Below are 27,723 nucleotides of genomic sequence, written 5' to 3' on the forward strand. Positions count from 1 at the left end.
AACTTCTTGTTTTATCTTGATGACTAAAGGATTAGTTGGATAGACATATTGGATGGACTATACATAACTTGGAGAGTCTGTGAGTATAATATAATTGGTATTATTGGATGCGTTAATAGCAAGGTTGATGTGGTATAGAGCGTATAGTTCAACAGAGTAAATAAAGTACTATGAAGGGAGTTTTTATTTATTTTCGATGTTGGGATTATGAATGAAGCACCAGTACCTTTATTTATTAAGATGCATCTGTATATATATGTGTATAATCCTTGTAGTTGTAAAGCATATCGTTGAAAGCGAATTTGAATAACTGTGAGTTCGATAAATATTAAAAATGGTTTTTCAGCTTTTTATTCCTAAATTTTTACACCTACGAAAATTTTTAAATTCTTCACGATACTTGGAAATATCTTAAACTAAATTAGTATGAATTCTTTGTAGAATCTACCCCTTTAAACCATTGTCTTTTGTTTCTATTTTTTGCCAAATTTTGTGAAATCCTGCATGCTATTACTCTACACATAACGTCGTACGTTTGCCACTAAGCACTATGCCATAAAACAAATAATTGCCCTGTAAACTTTCTTCACGAACGAGACATGATCACAGTCCTGAAATTATTTAGATTAGTGTCTACACGAGTGTGGCTCTTGCTAGTGATTCATTGCCAATGTCAACAGTACTTTTAAGTGAAGAATCTCGCGTAGACTCTGCCAAGATTAGTACGTTTTTTTGTAGTCAAAGTTTTGTTTCTTCACTGACTTCGTTAAATAAAGTTAATTAGAACAGTTTTTTTATTAAATTATAATAAAATTCATAACGTATTTATACATTATTGCACATATGTTCTGACGTGTAAATCTTTGGTGGTGGTGCATATGCATCTTTTTGCATATTCCCACAATTTGACTCTAAAATCTAGGGCTTTTTAACCTTATGGTGATTGATTACTGTGTAGAAACGGATTGCTGCAGTAACGTCAAATATGAGTATGACGCCTTCAACATCTGAAAAAAAAAAGAAAATTTTTACGAATAGTTTATTTTCTGTTACAATGTAACATTTTCGTCTAAAATTTCAAATTCAATTTGAGTGAGAGTCGTAAAATAGACAACGGGTACATATTACTTGGTAACTATTTGCACCATTGAACAACCAAATTCTTAACAATATTGTTACGAAAGTTCCATAAAATTTATACCACATAGAAGAAGTCTCTTAATGGAAGAGAGGAAGTATTAAAATTCTAGAATATTTAAGTTTTAAGAAAATATATAAATAAATATTGTTGGCAGTTTGGATAACAGTAATATTTCGAAGTTTACAGTTGTCATTGTATTCTTCTTCTTTAAGTTCCATCTTCTATCGAAGGTTGGAAATCATCATGGCTATGCGGACTCTGTTGACTGCCGCTCTAAAATGTTCTGCACTACTGCATTCAAACCATTCTCTAAGTTCTTAAGCCAGGATATTCTTTGTCTTCCCACATTTCACTTTCCTCTGATTTTGCCTTGTATAATAAGTTGTAATAATGCGTATTTTTGCCCTCTCATCACATGTCCTAAGTACTTAAGTTTTCGTCTTTTGATAGTTAATATTATTTTGGCCTCATTTCCTATCCTTCTAGTTACTTCCACGTTTAACATCCTTTGAATTCATGATATTCGTAGGATTCTTCTGTAACACCAAAATTAAAAGGCGGTCAACTTATTCAGATGGACTTGTTTTAGTGTCCACGCTTCCAAGCCATAAAGAAGAGTAGAGAACACGCAACATCGAAGCACTCTCAGGCGTAGTTCTAACCTTATATCCCGACAACAAAGAAACTTTTTAAGTTTAATGAATGATGCACGTGCTATTTTAATGCGTGTCCTAATTTCTTTGGTTTGGTCTACATCTGATGTTATCCATGTTCCTAAGCATTTATAGTTATTTTAATACTCTTAATTGCAATATCTTTAATAGTCAATTAGATATTTGCATGTGCAGATTTAGTCATGATCATGCATTTAGTTTTCTTTAAATTTATCTTCAGTCCGTACTCATAACAGCGTTTATTAAGGCGTTGCATTACATTTTGTAAATCTTTGTTGTTATCCGTCATTATTACTGTATCGTCTGCAAAATGTAAGTTATTCAAAACTTCTCCATTGTTAGATATACCTTCTATTAAGTCTGAGAGCGCGTTTTGAAATACCTCTTTACTGTAGACATTAAAAAGTAGTGGAGATAGCACGCAACCCTGGCGGACTTCTCTCTGTAGTTTGATATTTTGGGTGTACTGGTTGTCAACTCTTACCTTGGTAGTTTGATTCCAATATATATTAGATATAATTTTCATATCACGACTGGCAATATTTTTGCTTTTTAATATATCTACAAGCTTTTTATGTTGAACCTTATCAAATGCCTTTTCAAAGTCTACAAAACATAAGTACATGTCCTGATTCATGTTCATGGATCTCTGAGCCAGCACACTTAAGCCGAACAAAGCATTTCTTGTACTTATATCATTTCTAAAGCCAAATTGTGTGTCACTAATTTCATATTCAAGAGTTTTAACAATTTTGCTGTGAATTATTTTCAAAAATGTTTTAAGTGTGTGACTCATTAAAGCTATTGTTCTGTGATCTAAGCAAGTTGTTGCACTTGGCTTTTCGGGAATTGTTACAAATGTCGATTGCAGCCATTGTCTGGGGATTGTGGCAGTCTGATATATTAGATTAAAGAGTTTAACCATCACATCAATAACATCTTTATGCATTGGCACATCATCTGGTCCAGTAGTTTTACCCTCTTTTGTGTTTTTGATGGCATAGATGACTTCTTCTCTTAATATTGGTGGTCCGGTATCCTCGGTGATTTCTAATGACAGTTCTTCTCTATCATCATTAAATAGTTGTTGGATGTAATTGGTCCAGTGACATATTCTCTTCTTCATATCAGTAATAATATTCCCTTTATCATTTTTAAGGATATTCGTTCTTGTACGTTTTCTAGAACCTGTCATTTCTTTGATTTTTTTGTGTAAATTAAAGCTATCATACTTTTTATTCAGATCTTCTATTTCCTTGCATCTGTAGGAGAGCCGCCTCTCTTTTTCCTCTCGAATTTTCTTTTTGATGTTTCTCTGAATTTCTTTGTATTTATTCAGGTCTTTTGCTTTATGTTTTCTTCGTTCTTCCATAAGTTCAATAAGTTCTACTGTCATCCAAGGTTTTGTATTTTCTCCAATTGGTTTGAGGGTTTCTTTTCCAACTGACATAAAGGCATGTTAAATTTGTCCCCATTTTTGGTCAATAGTTAGAGTTTCCGCATTATCTTCTTTGACTTTCCTTAAGTTCTCGTTTATTTAAAATTTCGTTTCCGCATATGTGTTGTCTTGTTTGAGACGTCTTGTATACATGATTTTCTTGATGCTAGGGCTGTTGACCTTCTTTAGTTTCACTCTCATCGACATTGTCATTGTATTAAAGTATTATAAAAAGTTGGTGTTAATGAAATTGATTTTCAAGAAGTCTAACATTGGCAACAGCGGTATTATGAAAGAAATATTTATTAATTCTTAATGGTAAATACATAGGTTTGGGCACCGCATGGTTTTTCAACGTGAAAGGATAGGCCGGGCTGAAAAGAAGCGGAGATAAGAAGAGAAAGAAGAGAATGAGAGGCGTATAAAATTCGAAGTAGAAATCATAAATAGTTTTTCTCAAATTCACGGAAATTTTCAGTTAGAGGTAAGTCAAATTTTAAAACACCTAGAGATTTTCTGAAACAAATTGGTATACAGGTCTTTATAGATGGACATTATGTAACATAGATGTTGAAATGCTACAAGCTCTTCGACTACAAAATAACCAAACGCTAAATGGATTACCAATTTCAGCCCCGGAGCACGGAGCAGCAAAAACTATTTCCAGATCTTGCCTAAAATTAAAATAAATTTATTTTATTTCAGATGTTAAGCATATATAAATTTATAACGAAACAGTTGACTTTATTAAATATGACACAAATGTAGTACGGCGGTAGTAATTTGATAAGACCAACGAAATGTAAAGATACCTATTTAAAAAACAACTTACCGTAATAAAAAGGGCGTAATTAAATGTACCTAGAGGTAAAGCGTTTATTCTTAGGGGTTCGTGTGATCTCTTAATTATAAATGCCAGATCTTTTCTCATTTGTTTGCTGCTTTTATACCAGTCTGACTCGAAAACAGCATCAGCTATTGATAAGCTCTATAAAAAAAATGAAAGTACTTTTTACCAGGCAATTTTTGGTATCTATATAAACTACAGGGCATAAGTTGGGTATATAGCTTAATATTAAATAAATAATCAATAATACAACAAGTATACAACTGTATAAATTAATTAGGTCACTTATCTACATCAACAAATAATACTAGTTTTTTGTTTTTTTTTTATTCAAAGAAAAAATTAATTAAATTAAATTAAATTTATAAGTTGGTTCTAGTTTATTAGCCTTTAAAACGAAGACAAATAAATCACTTGAAAAATCGAAAAATTACTGGGCGCTATTTTTTAACTCGAATAACTCAGGTCAATAGAAAAAGCTTATTTACTCATGGTTACCGAAACTTTTACTGTTTGATAACATTTAAGCAAAAAAAGCGATTTTTTCATTTATTTTAATTGTAAAAAAACTACGCATTCTATATAAAAAAAAGTTTAACAAACGACTTTCTTGAAAATCGTTTCTCTTTAAAATAAGATTTTCTAAATTAAAAAATGTTCATAAACAAAAAAGTTATTGCAAATTAGACTCGAAAGTAAGCATGTTTTTTAATTGGTTTTAAGTATTAAAATAAACAATAATAACATTAAAATATATTTAATATTGTTAGTTTCTATGTAGTTACTGCATTTGCCAAAGATTGGCACATTGCAATGAATTTGTGCCCTACAAATTTAAAATCTGGCAGGACCCTGGGCTACCTGGCCTTTCGGCATACTCCCATAACGAAACCTCTGTCCCTACGAGTCCGACACCAAAGTGAAGGTGCCACGCCACGTATACCAGAAACGTTTCGTGGGGCTCCACCTTCCCCGTAGTACCTGTGTTGCGAGTATCTCACCTACCCGTTATTCCCACACCACGGGATAGGTTCGGCAGGCGGAGGAATTTCCACCTCGCGCGTAGACAGGTCGCCGCCGAGGATCTCTCCTCTACCACTCTTAAATCTGCCGGTGGGTACGTGCCGGGGCACCCACACCACGCCTGACACAAGGTCAGGAGAGGTATGTACGGGCCCAGCTCATTCAACCTCACCAGGCTCTTTTGGAATGGGAGTAGAGTGGTCCCACGAGAGTCTCGTCTCGGATACTAGGAATGTAGACCGGTGACCGTGTCGCCGAAGCGACCGTGTGCGTTTCTACCAACCCGACACCTCAAGCGACGGCTCTCTACCTCCCGATTTCTACCTATTAGTCGCCTCTTACGACAGGCAGGGCTTTCTAACCCCGGCCGTATTCTTATCTCCGCGAGATTGGCACAATTGGTAAAGTAATTTTTAAACAGTTATATTTGTTTATCCCATTTGAGACACCAAAGGTCATTTTCAAATGGCTCTACAGGTGCTTGCTTTGTCAGTACTTACAATTTACAATACTTTACAGTTTTTTTTTGTGCGATTCTTTTTACAAAGTCAGAAATTTTCATGTTTTTTAAAAACTATAATAAATTTTAAATGTTTACTTACAAATAATGGATGCAGAATGAAATATCGTTACCATTATATTGGCAATATCCCTAACTTATGCCGCGCAGCATATTTATTCCAGCTTAGTAGTTCACCTAATTTCACGTCACGTACAACACAAAATATTAAACAGAAATTTAATTACGCTTATTTAAAACTATATATTCAGATAATTGCCAACTCTGTGCTTTCTACAATTTTCAAAGTAAAACTGACGATAAATAGACTGACAGTGGGAATCTAAATTTTCATTTTACAACATATCAAGTCGTCTAGGAAAGAAACTTTCGCGAACTGATTTTTATACTCAAAACGTTGGTAAATAAAAATATAACAAAGACAGTCAGGATTTTATTTCAGCTTAGTGCTTCTACTATTTGCTCATACGTATTCCTTTCTTAAGGAACTTAATCTCGTAATAGGAAAACAGATAAAAGAAGACATTTAAAAACATCAAGAAGACCGTATAGAGCAAGTCATAGAGAAAAACCGAAGTCTTAAATGCAACAAACCGAAACTATGAAAGACAAACATAATAACCATTAAAAATGAACAAGGTCAACTAGAAGAAAGTAAATCTAATATAGCAAACTCAATTGAAAAGTTCTACGCCGATCTGTATCGTTCCAGAAACGATCCCCCTAACTCCTCAAAGCAGAACTTGAAAAGGCAGATAACAAATAATGTTAACTTATAATGTTAAAGGAAATAAAAAGGAATAAATCTCCTGGAAGAGATGGAATCCTAGCAGAAATGTTGAAGGAAGTCGGAGAAGAAGCCATCACATATCTAAAAATACTAAAATACTATTTAATAAATGTATGTTCGAAGTCAACACACCCAAACAATAAAATACTGCTAAAACAATACTAATACACAAAAAGGGAGACACCACAGATCTGAAAAATTATCGACCAATTAATATATATATTTAAAAAAAAATTAATGCGAAAATCCCAGCAGTTGGCTGTATACCATCGTTTAAGAAAAACATACATAAGTTAAAACACTTCACCGTTTTATTTAGGTATATAAAAACATATAGTTAAAACTTTTACAAGTGTCGTCAAGATTTATACAGTAGCAGCATAACGTTTTCGATCTAATCAGATCATCTTCAGTGCCTTATGTACTTGAAGCTAACAATGAATTTGTGGCTATGACATCCATATATGGGTTTACATCTTTCCAAAATTAAATTATATGTTGACTCTAGGTCAATGACAATGGTTAAAATTTAATACTTGAGGAGCTACATGTCTCTCTGCTCGGTTTTGAACACGTCATCTTGTCAGTTAAGACGACACAGACCAACTGGCTGAGGTGACAGGAATATAATTTAAGAAGACAGTTAAACATGACAAAGTATTGGTGTGTTTCGCGATTAATGTAATTTTTAAAAATTATAAAATTTTATTTTGTTGTAATAATACCTAATATATTATTAATGAACCTTTAATTAAAATTGAATCTGTTTAAATGATAAAAATTTTTTTTCTCTTAACTCTGCAAATCTCTATTATTGAAAAAACAAGTGAGTTATTAAATTAGTGGAATTAATATTTGAGGTTGAATCTATGACATCATGAGTGGTATGAAAATTGATTGATGTGGAAAATGAAAGAAATTTATGTGGTACTATCCACATAATAGTGTAAGAATGATGTAAAAATAAGTACCTATATAAATAAAAAGTTGGAATCCAATTAAATTGAAGTTAAAAATTTTTTTATATTTAAATTTGGGTAATGGTGGTTGCCTAACAACAGTAAGAAACCTGGTGTGTAAATCTCTGAGAGAAAATTTTATGAAATAATATGATAACAAAATATAATATTCTAACTATAATTATATTGTAGTTTTGATAGTGTTAATATAATATTGCCATATTGTGAAGTATGTTAAAAAAAATATAAATGCAGTTGAGAAAGAATGAATAAGAGTATTAATATAGGAAAGAAGAAATGTAAAATGTTGGTTGAGTAATGTACAGCAGCAAGAATAAATTGGATACTATGTTGTTGTGAACTGCATGGACAAAGTTAGATAAAATGATATGTGTGTGAATATGTATTAGAGAAAGAATGAAATAATAGAGACTATATGTTGAGTTAACTGTGAGGGGATTAGATTGACTTGTGTAATATAGGTGGTAACGGGGTCCACAGACTGAAAGTGTCGAATGGATGTGTAAAGATGACTGATGAAGTTTAATTTTAGTGATGAAATTTAAGTTTAAATATTAAAGATGAAGAATTATGGTGAAGAAAAGTACAAAGACAAGTAAGGTGACCCTAAGAAGTAGGAGACATGAGGAAAGAATATGTGAAGGAGTGAGTCATACAAGAACTGGCAGGAGGACGAGTAATAAGAAACTGCCATAGGATAAAATGGTGGAAAAAGGAGTATGATGAATAAAAAGAAAAGAAAGAAATGAGGAGGTGGACAAATTGAGGTATGATATGTGTTATTGGGTGATTAGTAAGGAAGTTAAAATGTTAGATATTAGTGGGCTGGTTGGGAAAAGGAAAACAGAAGCAAAATGGAAAAGATGAAATTTAAATGCAATTAATGGAATGTTGATGAAAATTAAGGGAATTGTTGTCGGTGTATGGAAGTAAAAGGTAGTAGGTAAGTAGGTAGGTAAAGGGTAGTTTGGCGGTTAACACAGTTGGGGCTAGTCCTCATATCTCTGGAGATCTCAAGGTCCTCATACAAGTCCAGCCGTAAAGTATTTCTATCTTGGATGTTATGAATTAATTTGACTCCAACAGGGATGTTGAAATGATGATTATTGACTTTAAGGTGGTGCATCAGCTTCAGCTTTTTCACATCACCATTTTGCATAAGAAATGCAAAAAATACATATGTCTGGACCATTAGTCAAAAGTATGCCCAGATTTTATTAACCAAAACTAATAATTGACAGGTATGTTTAATAATGTGAAACCACTATATACAACACTTTTCTACTTTTCTAAATATATTGAATTTTTTGCAAACAGATGGTTTATATTTGGAGTACACCTGTACCTAGGCTAGTGAAATAAGACAATTTTTGATAAGTAGTAATGCAGGGTTAATACTGAAATGATACTAACCTGAGCTAAGAAATTTATAAATACGGTATTATTTTGAGATGACCAATTATATGCAGCCAAAGTACAATAAAATTTTATGATGTCGAATATTTTACGCAAATAATATAATGGTAATAGTAAATGAAGGTAATACGTAATAAATAAAATACAAAAATTATTGTTACCTCATCAGTGACTCTTTGACCAGCATGAGATAACCAAAATATAGCTATAACATAACCTCCAAGATAAATTCCAGCGCCCAATGGTTTATACTAAAACATTAAAAATGCAAATAATATAAATATGTACTTAGCGCCACTAGATACAGTTTGCTAGAGATTTGATTGATAAAAAAAATTTGCTTTTAGACCAGGGAAATTAAAATTTTTCGATGACACTCAATAATGAGTGTCACGATGCGGCTATTTCTATATATTTATATCCTACTATATTTCTAATATATATACTAATAATATACCATGCGGTCCATATGTATGGAATAAATTCATTTTGGACGTTATTATGTACTATCTGAAAAAACCTTAAACAGGTCAATTTTTATTCTTAAATTAACAATTTACAGTATGAAAATATTATCCCCTTCCAGCACCCCCTTTGAATTATAATCACCCCGTCAAAAATTTTAAATAACAAAGGGGGTTGTGTAGCACCTTGTTAGAAAGGGATTTTAGTCCTCTGTTCAGAAATATAAAGTTTTTTAAGTTTGGTGAAATCATAACTAAGAAAATTAATTTTTAAGATGTAAAATTTTGATAATGCAAAATGACCACCATTCACTTCTTGACAATAGCCGAGGCGATTTTGAAATTCTCGCACATTTTGTACCACTTCAGGGGTTATTTTGTTAACTTCTTTCGTTATCGTAACTTTTAAATCAGCAATACTGTTTGTTCTATTAAAATATATTTTAGATTTTAAATAACACCATAAGAAGTAATCGAGGGGAGTCAAATCGGGGATCTAGCCGGCCATTCGATCGTTCCACGTCTTCCAATCCACCTATTGGGAAAAACCTCGTTTAAATAATTTCAAACCATACGTGCAAAGTGCCCGTAAATCTAGATAAACTCACCATCACCTATTCCCCTTTAAAAAAAATAAGGACCAATAATTTTATTGTTAATGATACCAGCCCAAACTTTAATTTTTTTTTGGATATTGCGTGAGTCTTACACACCCAGTGAGGATTTTATCGGAGTTTGTTAACCGTTTCGTTTAAATGAAACGTCGCTTCATCAGAAAAAACTATTTTGTTTATGAACTGCAAATCTACGTTTATTCTGTCCATCGTCATTTCACAGAATTCTTGACTTCTATCGGGATCATCCTTATTTAACTCCTCAATTAACTGAACTTTGTAAGGGTGGTATTTTTCTTTATGTAAAACTCTCAAAATAGATCTTCTTACTTCATTGACGGCGGCCAGTTTTCGAGTTGTCTTATGCGGATTTTCCTCAATCTCTAGAAGTACATCTAACTTTTTTTTATCAGTAAATTTAACATTTCTACCTGGTTTTTCAATGGAAACTTCTTTTCAAGTTTTCTAACTGTAGGCTGCGAAACTTATTGACCAGGATATTTATTATTAAACATTTCACAAACCTCCTTTTGAGTTCTTGTTTTATTAACAAAACCAATCATAATTAAAATGTCTATTCTTTGAGTCTCGGACAAATGAGCCATAATTAAATTTAATACGCGCACAAATATTATACTGACGTCTTTTAGTAACTTTAAATATCTAAATGACAGCAGCCTACTAGATTCCTATCAATTGTTTATTTGGCTTTTTGACTAATATTTTATTATCTTCAAAGTTTTTTCCCTAATGTTTAGCAGAACAGATATGAAAATACCTGATTTTTTCTAAAGTATATTTTAATTGATCAGGCAATATTGCTGATTTAAAAGTTAGAATAACGGAAGAAACTAACAAAATAACCCTCGAGGTCATACAATATGTTGTACGAGAATTCCAAAATCGCCTCGGTTATTGTTAAGAAGTGAATAATGGTGGTCAAGTTGAACAAATCATATAATTGTAAAAATCAATTTTCTCAGTTATGATTGCACAAACTCAAAAAACTTTATATTGCTCAACAGAGGACTAAAATCCCCTTCTAAGAAGGTGCCACACGACCCCCTTTGTTATTTAAAATTTTCGAAGGGGTAATTACAATTCAAATGGGGTGCTGCAAGGGGATAATATTGTAATACTGTAAATTGTCAATAAAAATCGACCTGTTTCAGGTTTTTTTCAGATAGTACATAATAACGCTAAAAATGAATTAATTCGATACATATGGATCGCATGGTATATACTAATATTATATACTTCTAATTTCTATATACTATATTATTTATCTATGCGATGCGGCATCTAGGAATTATTTTTAGTAAATTTAGGTACTTAAATTTAGGTAATTTAATATATGATATCATTATAACACATGCAGAAGATTCTCTGCCACTTGTAACTTAACAATATAGAAAAAAATTAGGACCTCAATAATTAGAATTAAAAATTGTAGGTTAAAGGTCAATTTATACATATCCGTACCATGTAAGTTCCGTCTCCGTGGCGAGTCCGGTATTTTTATTGTTATATTTACATACAACCGCGTTGTGGCAGCGTTTGTACCGGGCCGTATAAGAGAGGAAAAGGTTATCACATATTTCTGTGTAAAAGACAGTTGAAAATATGATAGCTTGGAGAAGAAAGAGCTCCTGGAGCTAGAAAATCTCACCGTGTTGATGTCATGAGCAATCTCCGAAATTGTACAATCCTAGCATTGTACGGAAAATCTTGTCCACTTCTAGCATTGTACCCCTGTACTGTACAATCTCCGAAATAGACATAATCGTCGACCTTTGTATAAAATAATGGCTGTACAATGTTCGAATTTCAATAAGTAGCCATGCGTCAAAGTTTGGAAGAATATGACAGATATCGATTCAGATCGATTTTTACGATTATTCACCATTTGTTATTGAAGACAATCAACCATCAATGGGGTTATAAATCCATAATTAATTAGCGCTTCTGACTTCTAGATTGTAGGATTGAATTATTGTAAATTATCATACACATCTCTTGAAAATCTGAAATGTTTTACAAACATCTTCCCTGTATTACAGTGATTAAAATGTTTCATTAACATTTTCACTCTATTGCAGAACAATTTCTTCTTATTATTTATATTTTAGTTTAACACAGCCTTTTATCACATTGTCCTTTTGAAAAAGAACAACTCTATATGTAAATAGAAAATATACAAATATCAAATAATTAACAAGAAATGTTCGATAATAATTGATTCGAATCGATGAGCGCTTCGATAATCATTTTTAATTTTGTCCACTTCAGGCATTGTACAATTTGGAGTATAATGCTAGAAATAGACAATAATTTTTGTACAATGCTAGGATTGTCCAATTTCGGGCTTTGCTCGTAACATTGACATTATTATTTGATGAAAAGGAAGAGCAAGAGCAGAAAAAGCGGAGACAAAGAAAATGAAGTGTGCATCCTATGTGGAAAAAAAGACAAACCAAAGGAAAATTCAAAATATACAGAGAATTATTGGACGATGAAACAAAATTTTACAAATATTTTAAAATGTCGCAGTGCTCTTTTTTTCTTTTTCTCTTTTTTTTTAATACATATAAAAATCCATAACATACTAAAAAATCGTTTTTGAAATAATTATAAATAATTATAAATAATTTTGTTAAAAATACACTAAAACGACTTATTTTTTGTGATTAAAGTTTTTTACATGTCGTTAATTTTAACTGATTAATTTTTTGGGAAGATTCGCTCAATGGTTTTTTGCAAAATTGAATTAGTTTTACCTATAAACTTTTTTGCAATATTATTATGAGTAAACTATTCTAAAGTTTAGAAGAATTCTGCAAGTGCTAAATTGATGTAAGTGGCATATTTAAAAATTCAATCACTTAGTGACCAAAAAGTTTAAGGTAAATATTCTTGAACAAATTTGCAATATTTTAATATTATGCAAATTTAGTCATACGGCTCACACTCTCTCTAAGGGGAAAATTCACTCATCCCTGATTCCTACGCTCTAGCGTTTGAGCTCTGATTTAGTTTGGTGGGACTCTTTCCGTATTATCCAGGTGACTTGGTATCTCCCAAAAATTTTCGTACGCATCTGGAGTTTGAGTACAGCTTTCTGTATGATCTTATATAGATGTTCATTTAGAACCTAGTTTTTTTATGTTTTCTATGAGGTTCTTCGGAATGACTCTAGTGATAGAGAGAATAATAGGTATTGTCTGGGTACTTTCCATTCTTCATTTTCTACGTATTTGTATTTTTAGATCTCTGTACTTGGCGATCTTTTCGTTGTACTTAACATTCAGATTATTGTTGTTAGATATCGTTACATCGATTAGTGTTGTTTGTCTCGTTAGTTTATAAACTAGCACAAGATCTGGTTTAATATGTGCTACAATTTGGTCTGTGAGCATAATGCGATCCCAGTATAGCGTGTAGTTATCATTTTCAAGCATATTCATAGAAACGTATTGTTAATATGGGAGATGGTTTGTTTTTAGAAGCCCAGTTTAAAAGCTATCTCTTGATGAAAGATCTTCCCTACTGATTCATGCCGCTGTTTATACTCAGTTGCAGCAAATACCTGGTAGCCCCCGGTAAGGTGTTGGATCATTTCATGGGCTTAACATCCATATCGGCATTTCTCGTTTTGGGACCTGAGGGTTTTTGACGATATATTTCAGGTAATTTTTAGTTCGAATAACCTGATCCTGAATGCCAAGTAATGAACCTTCTGTTTCAGGTAACATCTTTCCTGATGTCAACTAATAGTTCGATGATATATTGTCTGGACTGACTTTATTGGGATATCGACCGCGCAGAACTTTACCCGTCTAGATACACATTTTTTCGTTCTTTTGCTGTTTTGCTGTTTTCTATGTAAAAGCTTTATAAAACCATTCAATAAACTAATTGTCAATAAAAAAAACTGCATTAAATTCCAAATTTAGCCAAGGTAACTTTTTATTACTTAAATTGCGGTTATTGTTTTTTATTGTTTTTTGCAGACATTTTTTAACAACTTTATTTTGTTTTTGTATTACCTATACAAATTTTGGATATCACCAAATAATCTATTTAATTTTCACTTCTAGATTTGCAATGAAAAAAAAAAGTAATAGAAAAATGATATTTGTCATTAAGCAAATAGCAGTAAACAATGGGTACAACAAACAATCTATTAATCTTAAATTAAAAACTACATAGGAAAGCCTGAAATTAGTATTTCCACCACCAACAAAAAAACCTGGTACCTTCTGCTCGATTACATATACAGGCAAGATATCAACAAAAATAGCCAAACAAATAAAATAGAAAAAAATAACACCAGCTTTTAGAACAAATAACAACTTAGTCAAATATGTTAAAAATAACAAAAGACAAAATAAAAAGCACTTGCACAGTGGTGTGTACAAACTTAAATATAGCGACTGCCAAAAAACTTACATTGGTCAAACTGGTACTTTTAACATACGTATAGCAGATCATAAAAGGGCTTTAAATAATAGAAAAGCAGATCATACATACACACTTCACCTTCTAGATCATAGTCTTATTTTAATGACGAATTTCAAATTCTTCACATCCAAAATAAAGGCCTTTTTATAGAATATATTAGGATTACACAACGAAATTATTTTATGAAAATTTAGGATAAAATAAAGAATAAATAATAAGAAGAATATATAAAAGTTTAAAATAATAGAGAATGCAATTTTAGTTATCAAATCGTATTATGTATCCAGCTTCCCTTTTTACCTTCTGAACAATTTGATTGGCAATCATTCCCATTACAACAGCTGCAGTCAGCGACATATGTCCAAGTGTCATTTTTATTAAGTAGTTTAGATCATTTCCCAACCTAAAAACAATCGTATCAAAATAAAATTTGCAAGGAATTTTGCAAGCATAATTTTTATATTTCATTTCGCCGTGGTATTAGACGCGATTTTGTTAAAGGTTTTCCACAAATTTAAAAAAAAGTATTTAATTTTATAAAAAAAAAATAAATGCATCATTTGTAAAACAGTAATTTAATACTTACTCAATAATCCAATTGTGATATCTAACACAAAACGCCAATTCCTTCTTTCTCGTGTTTTCACTATCACTTTCAAAAATTTTCATAATTTTCCTTTTAAGATAATTAATGTGACAAACCAGAAATTCACTTGATTCAAACGACACAAAAAACATATTTCCAGCTCCAACACATGCCCATATACACACCAGCAATTGAAAGAAAAAGATCATTTTAATTGTTAAACTTGAAACCTTTCCAATAGGTAGCCATATTTGTGTGAGCGTTCCACATAAGTTGTTTTTTTCGTCATCGTTACCACAGTCCATTTCTAGTAGAGACGTAAAGGCGTAAAACTAAAAATTTAAAAATCAATGCATTAATTATAGTAATCCAGAAGCTAGCATATGGAGTTAACGTCGGTAATAAAGAAGATTTTAAGACAATATAAATTATCTTTGATCAGATAAAAGGCATATATCGAGCACAGTTTAATTAAATCTTGCCCAAGTACTTTCGATCCCTAGATCATCTTCAGGGGCATCTGAAATAAGCCAAGAAACGTTTTTTAAAACCAAAGAAATTGAATAACTTCGATAAAAACTCGAAGTTTTATGGTTGAAAAAAGGTTTTTTATATGATTAACGTTTATAGACTTACTTCGTCAATTGTGGCCTATCCGGCAAGAACAAGATGTCATAAACATAAAATTGTACATTACACTACACTACAAATAGACAAACAAACACTTTAAAATAATTTAAGGGAGGCTACATTGTTTGAAGAAGTCGGAGACAGAATGGCTCCTGATCTAACGGAAATGTTGGGGTGACATGTGACAAATGACAACTTGGATGAGCAGTCACAATCATAGATATGTGATCTGCACCTTTTACAATTCTATGAAACTAAGTATTGACCAAAAGTCCAACTGACACTACTATAGGAGATCACTGATGAAAAATAAAAATTATATAGAATATTTTTAAGTAAATTGAATAATCCAGATCTCACACTCAAACATGTCTGTAATAATTAAGGTGTTAGTTTGAGAGCAACTGAAATAGACGAAAAGTAAGAATGCAAGAAGCGGACTAAACAATATGTTAAACAGTGGGTGGTTGACTACAATAAAATGGTCTACCAAGCACTATCTGTAATATCGAAAGGAAGAGATCTGACTATGTAATTAAAATACTAATAATTGAAAATCAAAATGGAAAGCAAAATATATAAATGGGGTGTAATCCAAGTAGTTCAGTTGAACCCACAGTCAATGGTATAACTATAAAATTACTATGGATGTGCTCAGTGCAGGAAGTCTAAACAGTCGAGCTGGGTCCCCTACGAGGTGAAGCTGTAATAAAGTTTTTAAAAATAGGTTTAAATTTAGTACAATTTAAATTAATTTGAGTATTAAGACAGTGAGAGTTTTCATTCGCTTCCCTTGTAATTTCCAAATCTTCCAATAAATCCAACTCCATATAGTTTTTCTTTCTACTAATGTCATGTAAGATAGATGAACCAGTGTTGATGTTAAAATTGTGTTTACTGGATAATAAGTGTTGACCAAAACTTGAAGAGTTTGGTCTTTTCAAATGTTCTGAAACTCTAGTGGATAACTTTCTAATGGTTCTACCTACATAAGAGGCATCACAATCATCACATTTTAATTTGTAAATACCACTTTTGTCAAGTGTGTTCATCCTATCTTTGGTGTTGATTAAGAAGGAACCTAAGGTGTTGTGTGACTTGAAGGAAATTTTGATGTTATCGATTGTAGAAGTAAAAAGTTTAGATATTTTATTGGAAATGCTGCTAATGTAGGTGAAGGAGAAATATCTGGTGTTATTTGAAGCAGTAGGTTGAAGAAAACATTGTGATGAATATGCAAGCTTTTCTGCAATTTTTAGTTTAGCTCTATTTAGAAGCTTATAGATAATGTTAGGATCATAACCATTATTGAAAGCAATTTGTTTAAGAGTGTTAAGTTCTGAATTAAAATTATCATTAGAAAGTGGAAATTTGAGTAACCTATGAATGTAACTGTTGAAAGCAGCCATTTTATGTTGGGTTGGATGATTAGATGTATCATGTATAACATGATCTGTTTGGGTAGGTTTCCTGTAAATATTGTACTCTAAAGAATCTTTATTACGGGAAATAGTCATATCCAAGAAGTTCAACTTTTTATCAGATTCTGGTTCCAGAGTAAAAGAGATGTTGGGATGGAGGTTATTAAGATCATCCAGAATCTGTAAAGCATCATCTTGGGTTCCCTGTATGAGAGCTATACAATCATCAACATACCTTGACCAAAAAACTATTTTGTTGTTGTTGTTAACAAACTTCTGTTCTAAGCTGTCTAAGAAAATGTCAGCCAGAAAAGGTGATAGTGGAGATCCCATTGCTAAACCTGTTGGTTGTTTGTATATTTTTTGATTGAACATTCAATCAAAAAGTCTCAGGTCCACAAATGCCAAGTGTATATCTCTATTTTTTGCTTTTTTCTTTTCCAACAGTTGTTCCAGTGTTTCAGTGTCTATATGTGGTCTATGCATGATCTTCCTGCCGTGAAGCCTGCCTGATCCTCTCCGATTTTGCCTTTTATCGCTTGCTCTATCTTTTCTCGTAGTATCTTCCCATATAATCTTCCTATTGATGATATTACGCTTATTCCTCTGTAGTTTTCGCATCGTTTTCTATCTCCTTTCTTAAATATAGATGTCATATATGCCGCCGTCCATTCCTTTGGGAGCTGTTCTCCATTTATGGCTTTCTGAAATATCCATTGTATCATCCGGTGTAATTTTTTTGATCCGTATTTTATAAGCTCAGGTGAGATGCCTCCAGGTCCCGGTGCTTTCTTATTTTTGATTGCTTTTATGGCCGTTCTCATTTCCCTATCTGTTATTTCTATTTCTTGTTGTGGGATATCTTCTTCGTCTTCGCCTGTTTTCTTTTCCAATGAATTGTGGTCTTTGTTCTGTTAATAGTTCCTTGTAGTAGTCCTTCCATTCTTTGTCCTGTATATTTCCCAATTTAATTTTTTCTTTTGAGTTTTGTTTCAATCCTCTCAGTACTTTCCATGACTCCGAAGTTCTTGTACCTCCTATATATGTTTCAATATTTAAGCAGATTCTTTCCCATTCTTCATTCTTTTGCTGTGTTATTTGTTTTTTCACTTCTCTATCTTTTTCTCTATATTCTTTATAAACTTCATCGTTGTTTGTAGTTAGCCATTTTCTGTATAGTTGCTTTTTTTCTTGAATTATTCTTTTTGTTGGTTCATTTATTTCATAATAGTGCTGTTTATTTGTTATATGTTCTTTTTCCCCAAAGGCTTCGAATGCTGCTTGCTTTATACTCGCCTTTATATGCTCGTATATTTCTTCGATGTTGCCGTATCGGAATTCTATTAATTTTTGGTCTAGACGTTGTTGGTATAGTTCTCTTATTGATTGTTCTTGGAGTAGTTCTATATTGTATTGTTTTTCTCTTATAGTGTTCAACGGTTCTTCTGTGGAGGGGGTCTTGTTATGTTTCCAATTAATGCTCATTTTTGCTGTCAGTAGTCTATGGTCCGTTCCGCATTCTGCTCCTCTTTTGACTCGCACATCTTTGATCTTTATTGTGGTATCTTGTTTGATTATTATGTAGTCTATTATCGATTTCAGCTTTCGTGTTTCTTGCGTCCATGTATATTTATGAATACATATATACATATTATTTATAAGAATATATAAAGGTTTAAAATAATAGTGCACTTTGCATTATATACTTTGCAAAACAAAGCTTGATATGGTAGAAAGTACCTGTTACAAACGACGCTAGTATATCAAATTATTCAAAGGTCAACGTAAAAGTTTTCAGCTATTTTTAATTCAAACAGGTAGAGGAGGGAGAAATGCAGATATTACATCAATCTTGCAACCATTTGCGCAGGAACAGTGATACAATAGATAACAGTACTGTTGAGTTTCTTATCTCGCACAGATGTATCGTATCTAAACATATTCTTCGAAATGGCAACGTGAAGTAGTTTGAACTGTGAAATACTATTTTCAATTATTGGTGTTTCAATGATCGTGTTTTACCAACTAAGTGTGACATTCTAAAGTGCTTTCTCTTTATTCTTAATGAACTTAAGTTAACAAGTAATAATAAAGATCCATCTATCGCCGACGTCTCGAATGACATTGCAACGAAAGTAGAACAAATATGGATAAAAGCGTCTATTCCCACATGATCGCATAAGTGCATTCAAGATATGATTAAAAATATTTATACCAATACACAAAAACTCAGTAAGGATCTGATTTATACAAAGAAAAGATTTTCCAGTTTCGAAAGGACTGTGAAAAGGAAAAGTTATTTGATATCGCGGCTTGCAAATGCAACATTACTGGAACTGTGTGTGTGTGTGTACTTGTGATAAAATCAAGAAAATACCACAAAATAACCAAATTTTTCTTCAAGATCAACGATCCTGTAGAAAAATGACAATTGGACCAGTGCATCTGCTGCAATAAGGAAGATAATGGAAAGAACCATGAAGGCAAAGTTCTCAAAAATATAATACTGACGAAATTGTTCTTAAAGCATGTACCTTTAATTCCTTTAATCGTTCCATAATTAATTGAGGAAGTCAATAGTTGCTCTTGAGTTGTGAGCCGTCCTGTTGGAAATAAACCTCCTGACAATTAACCGGAAGGCGTTGAACTGCCGGAATGATCTCATGCTGGAAAAGTTGTAAATATTTGGACCTGTTTAGGTTTTCATCGATAAAAAATGGACCGACAATATGGTTGCCTAACATCCCAATCCAAACATTTAACTTTTAACTCACTGCAATACTGAGGTGCTTATTTTTCCGAGAATAATACCTTGCAACGGATGGATTGTATTTTTTATGTAATTAAAATGAAGATTCGTCAAAAAATAAAATATTTTTCAGAAAGTGTACATTTTCATTCTGTTTATCTAACATAATTTCTCAAAACTCCATCTGCCTAAAGTTATCTTCAGGAAACAGTTCTTGTGTTGGTTGTATCTTAAAAGAGTGATACCCATTCCTCTTTAGAACTCGCTGGACAGCGAGCATTCACGTTAACTTCCCTAGCAATTTGTACACTATTTCAGGGTTCACTAGCTTCCACGAAACCACAAATATCAATATCCCTATTTTGACGCTTCTCATCGACAGGTCTAACACGTGGTCCATTACCTTCATGACACTTTTTACAACTGTTTACACATCCTGAAGTTTAAAAATGTTTAATGGTACTTTTAACACTTAGTGGGGGTCTATTTTCGAAGGCATCAATAAATAAATCAACTACTTCGCGTATCGAATGATCCTGAAAGTACCATGTTACAAGTTGCACTTTTTCTTAAACGGTATACAACGTAATAGGCATTTTAATAATTATTTGTTTATTCTTTCAGATCTTCGTTTGAAATTTTTAAGGTCAATGTGACAATTACGACAATTCGTACCTACTGTGAAATGAATATAAAGGTGGAAATGTATAACATGTCACAGCGATTGCCATTGTGTTGTATGGTCAATAAAACAATGTCGTGATCTGTATATTCTTTCGATAGTATGGTATCTATAATATTGATATCGATTCGAATGGAGTATCGCAAACTAAAGTGAAATGTAAAAATAACGGTGTATTGGGTATTTGGCTATTGACAAAAAAAACTCAAATACTGTCTTTTGAAATAACCGAATTTTTTGAACGGGTATAACCGACAGTAAGTAAACCGACAAGAAGCGGTTTTCACAAAATGGCAAAACGAACCATATAGCTATACGCCGCCTAGCCTTACTTCTTGAACATTTTGAAAACAAAATACTTTTTTGTGGAACAGACTTAGAGTACCGAGCTCACTTATCTAATATGACAACAGCCGACGTATACATTTGATACATACTGAAATAATCAGTATTTAAGTCAGAAGTTCTGCCAGCGGATATAGAACAAAAGGTATTAGCCTGTTTTCAACAACTGCACAAAACATTATAGTCTTTCTAGCTTTGAGATGTGGTGTTATCGAAGAATGTGAAAAGTACCATCAAATAATGCGTAACAAACAAGGAAATTTTAAAAAAAATATAAAAAGAAAATGAAATACTCAATACTATGAAGAAAGAAAAATTAGCTAATTTGGTCATATACTAAGAGATTAAATATCTGAGTTAGTTACACAAGAAAAAATGTAAGGAAAAAAGTCTAAAAGAGGGACTACGCACGCCTTTGATGAAAAATTGAAAGCAGTGGAGTGAAAACAGAGTAAAAGAACTCTTCAGAAATGCTGCAGAGTAAAATCAGCCATGATTATCGCCAATGTCCTTAAAGGATGGGTCACATTAAGCAGAAGAAATTTTCTTTTTGTGTTATTGCTAAACTTAAATAAACTCTAAACCGTATTGGGTTTATGTCTAGAGCTATTTTTAAATTCAATTTTCATTATTTTTTACCTATAAATAAAATTTTGATTAGTAAGTATACCTATATAAAATTTTACCTTTAAATGAGACAACCAGATGGCCAATCGCTCCAATATTGCATATTATTAGGGCAAATATAACTGTACCAACAGTGGCTATAAAAGATATTTGTATGCTTCTCGTTTCCGAAGATCTTGGATATAAGCCTAACAAGCTTAACGACAACAAAGTTGAATAAAACGGATGTTGTTTTTCAATAGGGTAGTACATAGTTATAGAAGTTTATACAAGAGACCAGGAATCACTGAATATAATTAATTTTTATATGAAAGTTGCGGATTGGTGCATTGTAATTTTTTATTGTTGCATAGAGAATTTTGCACGTAATTAAAGGGAAACAATTTATAAAAATAATACGTTTATTACTTGAATTATTATTTATTTAGATATAGTTAAACGGAAAATTATATTTATTAAAAATGCTTACCATTTTACAGACTAATAATTTTAACTTTTAATATAAAAATCATTGCATGTGAATTAACGATTGTAGAAAACTAATTAAATTTTCATAATTTGCGTGTTTTTTAAATAGGAATACATGCCACCCCAATCCTTAACTAACACACAAGAGAGTTCACATAAGCATTCATTAAAGAAAACGTGAAAAAATTGGAGACTAGTGGAACTCTCATTCATCTTCCATTATTCACTTAAGAATTAATTTAGCATCTTTTAGTTTTGTATTGAGCTTTTTACATAACTTGCGCGTACATTCATCTTAATGTTGCGCTAACATTATAGGTTGTCTATGCATCGTCTCAAAGTGATTAGTCTATACTGGGTAAGATATGCAATGCTAACCTTATGGAGATTTCGCCAAGACGTTGCCAGTTTTATGCAGTGAGCGATGACGTTCTCTATTGTCTATCTTTCAAAATAAACGGAATAAACCAGAAGTTCTCAACAAGTCCTCACGTACAATTTTATGTAATTTACAAATATCGTTTGCTAATAATTTTACATAATACAATACATTATTTGTTTCTAATAGTAACTTTTATCTTTTATTAACTTTTATCTTTTATTAGTAGCAGTAGTATAATAAAATGTGCATTAAATAAACATGCAAAGTTTAAAATAATTTCGGTAATTTCTACTAACTGCCAAATTTAAAATGTTATTTATGTCCCTGCGGTGCTAATTACTGCTATAATGTGTAAGGAATTTTTAATTTTGGTTGATATCAACAACTGCAAATACTTTCTTCTAAGTTATTCAGTAATTAAGAAGCAACTAGAGTAATTATTGTACAGAATATGTTTAAAAGCTTGATACATCCAGGGCCTTAATTAGTCTTTATTTGTTTTTCACGGAGCGCGTAAACATATTCGAGTTACGATTTGTACGAAGTGGCTTACCATCTACTATTATCTAACTATAAGATTTACAATGGAAAATAGTCAAGAGCTTCTCTTCTTTTGATTGATTAATTGTAATCAATAATGGACTACATTATTTGGTGTAGAAAAATTCGACTAATCTTCATTGTCACTCTGCTTATCATTTTCAGTTGTGTGACAGTTTCAGTTTTTTTTTTTCTAAATCCATTTAATAATTTTTTACTTACACTACATTATCAGTAAGCATTAAGCACTAAGGATGTTATGCTGTAATTTTCTTAGCATTTTGCTATAACCAGAATGCTTATGATACCGAAAAGGCATATTAGTCTTTAGATAAAGAAGCAAATGTTGTGGTATGAAGAATCAAACGTTTCTACCAATTCTTATATATAAAGAAATTTAATTTAATCACAAATAACAAGGTATTACTGTCCATTATCTGTAGTAAACATACCGGTTACTGTGATTAATCGATTATAGCTATATGCTGTATTTTTAAATGAATTAAGCTTTAGTATAAATATGTGCCTACTTTATGCTAGAGTTTGCTATATCAGATTTACTTTTTTCTAGTTGTCCTGGTTAATCTTTAATGGTTATTATGTTTTTCTTTCCTAGTTTCGGAAAGGAAAGGAAATCTAAAAAAAAGAAATTAGACAAGTAAATTAGACAAGAAATAACAAAAATTTCCGCAAAATATTTACTCTTTTAAAACTGTTTTGGGTACGGTCATACTAAATATTTGGATGCTAATAACATTTCTTTACGTGCTTACTAGTTAAAGTTAAAGTAAATATACACTTCTGAGACCATTTTATTTCTGAAAGGTCAACGATGAAATAATTAGTGGTATTAGGAACAATCTTTTTCAACAACAATTTAAATTTAAATAACAAGTTATTTAAAAAATGATCAAGTTTTATTAATAAATAATATTTTATTAAATTATAGGTCTAAGTCATTCACTACGGACAAAAAAATTGGCCTTAAATAATCTTCGTTTTACAACCCGATAAAGTAGAGCGAATAGTCTTACTCCATAATCCATTACGTAAAACTCATATGCACAATGAATACGATGGAAATTTCTCTGTCCTTCTTTATATCTTACTTCCAAACCGACGTTTATATGCGGATATAACTTAACCGCAGCTTTCATAAAGCTGCTGCAATAAATATCTCTTTATAGCTGCAGAACTTCCGAAAACTTGAGGCTGCTCATTCTTGTGGTCGCTTATACCACACTCATATAGCTAGTAGGAATTTCAACAAGCAAAAATTATGTAAGTACCGACCCAAGCAACTCGTAAAATGTGAAAGTTACGAAAAATAGAGGATGCAGTTGCGTCGTGAAACTAAATTTATATCAATTAAAACGTAGGATGATTTTTATGAGAAGTTATGTAAATTTCTACTCAAGAGTAATGAAATATTTGAACCTAAACGTAAAAATTTGAATATAAAAATATTTTTTATTAAACTTTATATGGCAGAGTATTGTATTTTATAATTTAGAAACTAAACTCATTCACTCATCTAATTAGTCAAAGCATAAAGATGTTAATTAACATTAAGTAAAGAAATCAAAATACTTGTTAAACATTTAAACTAAATATAAATTTGGTGTCAATTTAATTCTAATTTTTATGGTTTTTTAAGTGTTGTGTGTGTGTGTGTGTGTGTGTGTGTGTGTGTGTGTGTGTGTGTGTGTGTGTGTGTGTGTGTGTGTGTGTGTGTATGTCATCGAATTTCCTGACTGTGGACTTAATCCATTAGCCGAACTTATTTTTGCTCTATAGATATTTATGTCACATATTACTATTAAAATAAGATTTTGTATTTTAATGATATACCTAGATTCTATAACAATAAATGGATAATTTAATCTTCAGCTACAATCATACAATATTACACATTTATATAGATATATCTATATCATAAAATATATTCTAGTTATATATTCTTTTTTTTTTAATTACATTATAAGGGAATGTCAACAAGGAGTACTTCTGCTCAGGGGTTTTTCAGAGCAATACACAAGACTAGACCACGGAAAGATAGGTAGACAAATGGGATAATGGGATGTTAAGTATGTGTTTAATTAGGATCTCATATACACGTTCGTCTAAACTAGATAATATTGTTTTTAGATTAAAAGGTCTTGTAATATTGGTTTCTCTATATACTTGATTCATGAATTGATTTATTTCTATTATCTTTAGTCTACAGTTTAGTATCATGTGTTCTGCAGATCCTAACTCACCACATTCACAAAGATTACTATCACTAAGACCTATTTTTTAATTGTGTTCTGGAACTAGGCAGTGTCCAAATCTAAGTCTGCATATGTATGAAACAACGATTTTTTCGCCGTGGTGATGATTAAACCATGATTTAGCTGGAATATTTAATTGTATGTTTTTGTAGAACAGCCCTTTAGTTGAGTTGTTATACCATTGTTGCCAGGTTTTGGTTTTATTGCTGGTAATATTAGCGTAAACATCATTTAATGTTAATTTATATTCACTTTTATTTTCTTGTTCGGTGGCCTTCTTAGCTAAAGTATCTACTATTTCATTGTGTTTAAGATTAGAGTGAGCTTTTACCCAACAAAATGATATTGCAATAAGTTCTGCTGAAAATGTCAAAAGTCAAAAAGTCAAAAGTCGTATACCCTCTTTAGCTCTTTATACCTTGTCCTAGAGTCCCACACGGCAGCGGCCACTCTCGAATTAATTTTTGAGGCATCGGTATAAATTTGGTAATGTTCCGGAAATAAAGTTTCTATATTCACATTAAACATGGCATTCCTTAAGTAAACTGAAAATTTCGAGTAATCTCTCATGTAGGTTGGTTGTATGTTTGGTATATTGTTTAGATTTATCTGAAACATGGATGGCAGAGTTGATGTGTATAGTTTATTTTTAAATTGTCTTATTCTATTGTAACTTTCGGCAAGTAGTAATGTTGGCTTTTTCCTAGTATTCAGTGGTTAGGTCATTTATATAAAGTTTGTCACAGTTGTTACATATTATGCTCCCTTTAGTTATCATTTTAGTTATAAATTTTTCACACATAGTTTTCCTTCTTAGCCATAGTGGTGGTTCATTACATTCTACGCTTAGGTTTGATATTGGAGTACTCATCAAAGCTCCTATACATAATCTGAGGGATTTATTTGAAAGGATGTCTATTTTTTGAAGATGGGTTTTGGCGGCTTGATTGTAAAAGTAACATCCGTAATATAATATTGATCTTATGTATGATCTACACATTAGTAATGCTATGTTGGGATCTGCTCCCCAGGTTGTATAGTTTACTGCTCGTAACGCATTGTACCCTTTGTCAGCTCTTGTTACGATGTACTCAATATGATCTTTCCAAATCATTTTCCTATCCAGTATAATATTCAAATATTTAACTTTAGGTTGAACTTTAAACGAAACATTTTGCAACTCCACTACTTCTGGAATGTTTCATTTTCGGGAGAATATGCCAGCTTGTGTTTTTTTGGTTGATATGTTTAATGCTATTTGATCTAGGTCTTCTTGTAGATGTTTAAATACTGTATTTATTTTTCTACTGCCTTGTTCTTATTCCATTTGGTCTACATATATGCATATATCATCTGCGAATTGTAATATTTTACCTTGTTTGCTAGTAATTATGCTTTGACCTATATGAGCTGTGTAAATAGTGTATAATCTTGGACTTAAGATGCTCCCTTGAGGTAAACCGATGTTTGAAACTCTCGGTCCTATTAGTTTGTTATTAATTTGAAGATAAAGAGTTCTATTGATGTAAAGTTGATAAAGTTTCTAGCAGAGTATATCTGGCAGTCCGATTTCTTTCATTTTGTGGTATAGGAGTTATAGGTTCACATTGTCATATGCATTTTCAAGTGTTTAAAGTGTTTTTAATTTGGTTGTGTAATAATTGGTTAATCTACTATTAACTGAAAATAATAATGTATTATTAAACTGTTTTGTTGTAATTTACAAAACACAAAAAAACAGAGTTGGTCCATTATTTATAAGGCAACTGATAAAGCTTATTTACAGACTTTTAGTGTATAGGATTTTCAAAATTTTAAATCAGAAAATAAAAGATATGGAATTCAAGAATGGTGGTACTAAAGAAGAAATTTTTTATTGTGAAATCTGTGAGTGACCTGTTCACACAGATACTTAATATGAAGCATGTTTAAAATTTCTTTAAATTATTCCCCTTAGAAAATTACTTTCATGCCACCTATGTCTATATGTTTTGCTAGGAACCTTAAAAATAACCCAAAAGCAGCGAGCGATTTGTCATGCCTTTTTTTAACAACAATTTAGTTCGCCAAATGTTCCCTGCTTTTTTTATCTTTCATTTATTAAATAGAAACCCTTCCTCTTAACAACGAAATTTGTTTGTATTGTCGAGTACCCCGCTTACCTTTCCTGTCAAGAGAAAGTGGTTAGGTTACAAATACGACCACACTAGCCTTATCATTTAAGTATCATTTTCGCGTGTCACTCTTCGGCCAATACTCTCACTCTTTGTTTATCCTTAGCTTGTCTAAGATCAGAATTCGAGCTCATTTTCGAGTTGGTTCCTGTGGCAAGCGGTTTGTCTTTATTAAACGGCGGTAAGTGTATTTTCAATTCAACATTATTGATATATCTTCATACAGTGCTTGCTATATTAACTATTTTCTCTTTTGTCAAACAGACGTCTTCCAATTCGAGGACACAAATTCATTTCTGTTTGCCGTATTTACTACTACCTGCGTATTTACTACTACTACTACCTATGTTACTACTACCTATACTACTACATGTACTTTTACGTGCTCTTCTTGTTCTTCTGCTTCTCTTTCTTCCCCTATCGGTCTGCCTACATCAATTTGAGAGATTGCTGTGATTCGTTACCGATCCTGAATCAG

General features: G+C 31.8%; 2 protein-coding genes across 2 annotated transcripts in view; one reads left to right on the forward strand and one right to left on the reverse strand.

Annotated features, from left to right (window-relative positions):
* The window catches only part of LOC140436080 (uncharacterized), a 1,443,853-nt gene that overhangs the window by 806,231 nt on the left and 609,899 nt on the right, over window positions 1-27,723 (forward strand). The gene's annotated exons all lie outside the window — the stretch shown is intronic.
* LOC140437918 (odorant receptor Or2-like) lies at window positions 451-27,379 on the reverse strand. Its single transcript, XM_072527707.1, has 6 exons — window positions 27,335-27,379; window positions 14,955-15,286; window positions 14,669-14,771; window positions 8,991-9,080; window positions 4,086-4,241; window positions 451-1,007 (listed from the first exon to the last, which is right to left on the reverse strand). Exons 1-6 carry the CDS (start codon window positions 27,377-27,379, stop codon window positions 948-950), a joined length of 786 nt encoding a protein of 261 aa, XP_072383808.1. The 3' UTR covers window positions 451-947.

The sequence above is a fragment of the Diabrotica undecimpunctata genome, chromosome 3, assembly GCF_040954645.1.
Source record: "Diabrotica undecimpunctata isolate CICGRU chromosome 3, icDiaUnde3, whole genome shotgun sequence".
Lineage (NCBI taxonomy): Eukaryota > Metazoa > Arthropoda > Insecta > Coleoptera > Chrysomelidae > Diabrotica > Diabrotica undecimpunctata.

Coding starts and splice junctions, on each gene's coding strand:
- LOC140437918 (XM_072527707.1), bottom strand. CDS start 27,379: ATGAGCTCGAATTCTGATCTTAGACAAGCTAAGGATAAACAAAGA. Junction 4,242..8,990: donor GTCAAAGAGTCACTGATGAG/GTAACAATAATT, acceptor TTTTTTTTATAG/AGCTTATCAATAGCTGATGC. Junction 1,008..4,085: donor ATTACGCCCTTTTTATTACG/GTAAGTTGTTTT, acceptor TTTTTTTTTCAG/ATGTTGAAGGCGTCATACTC.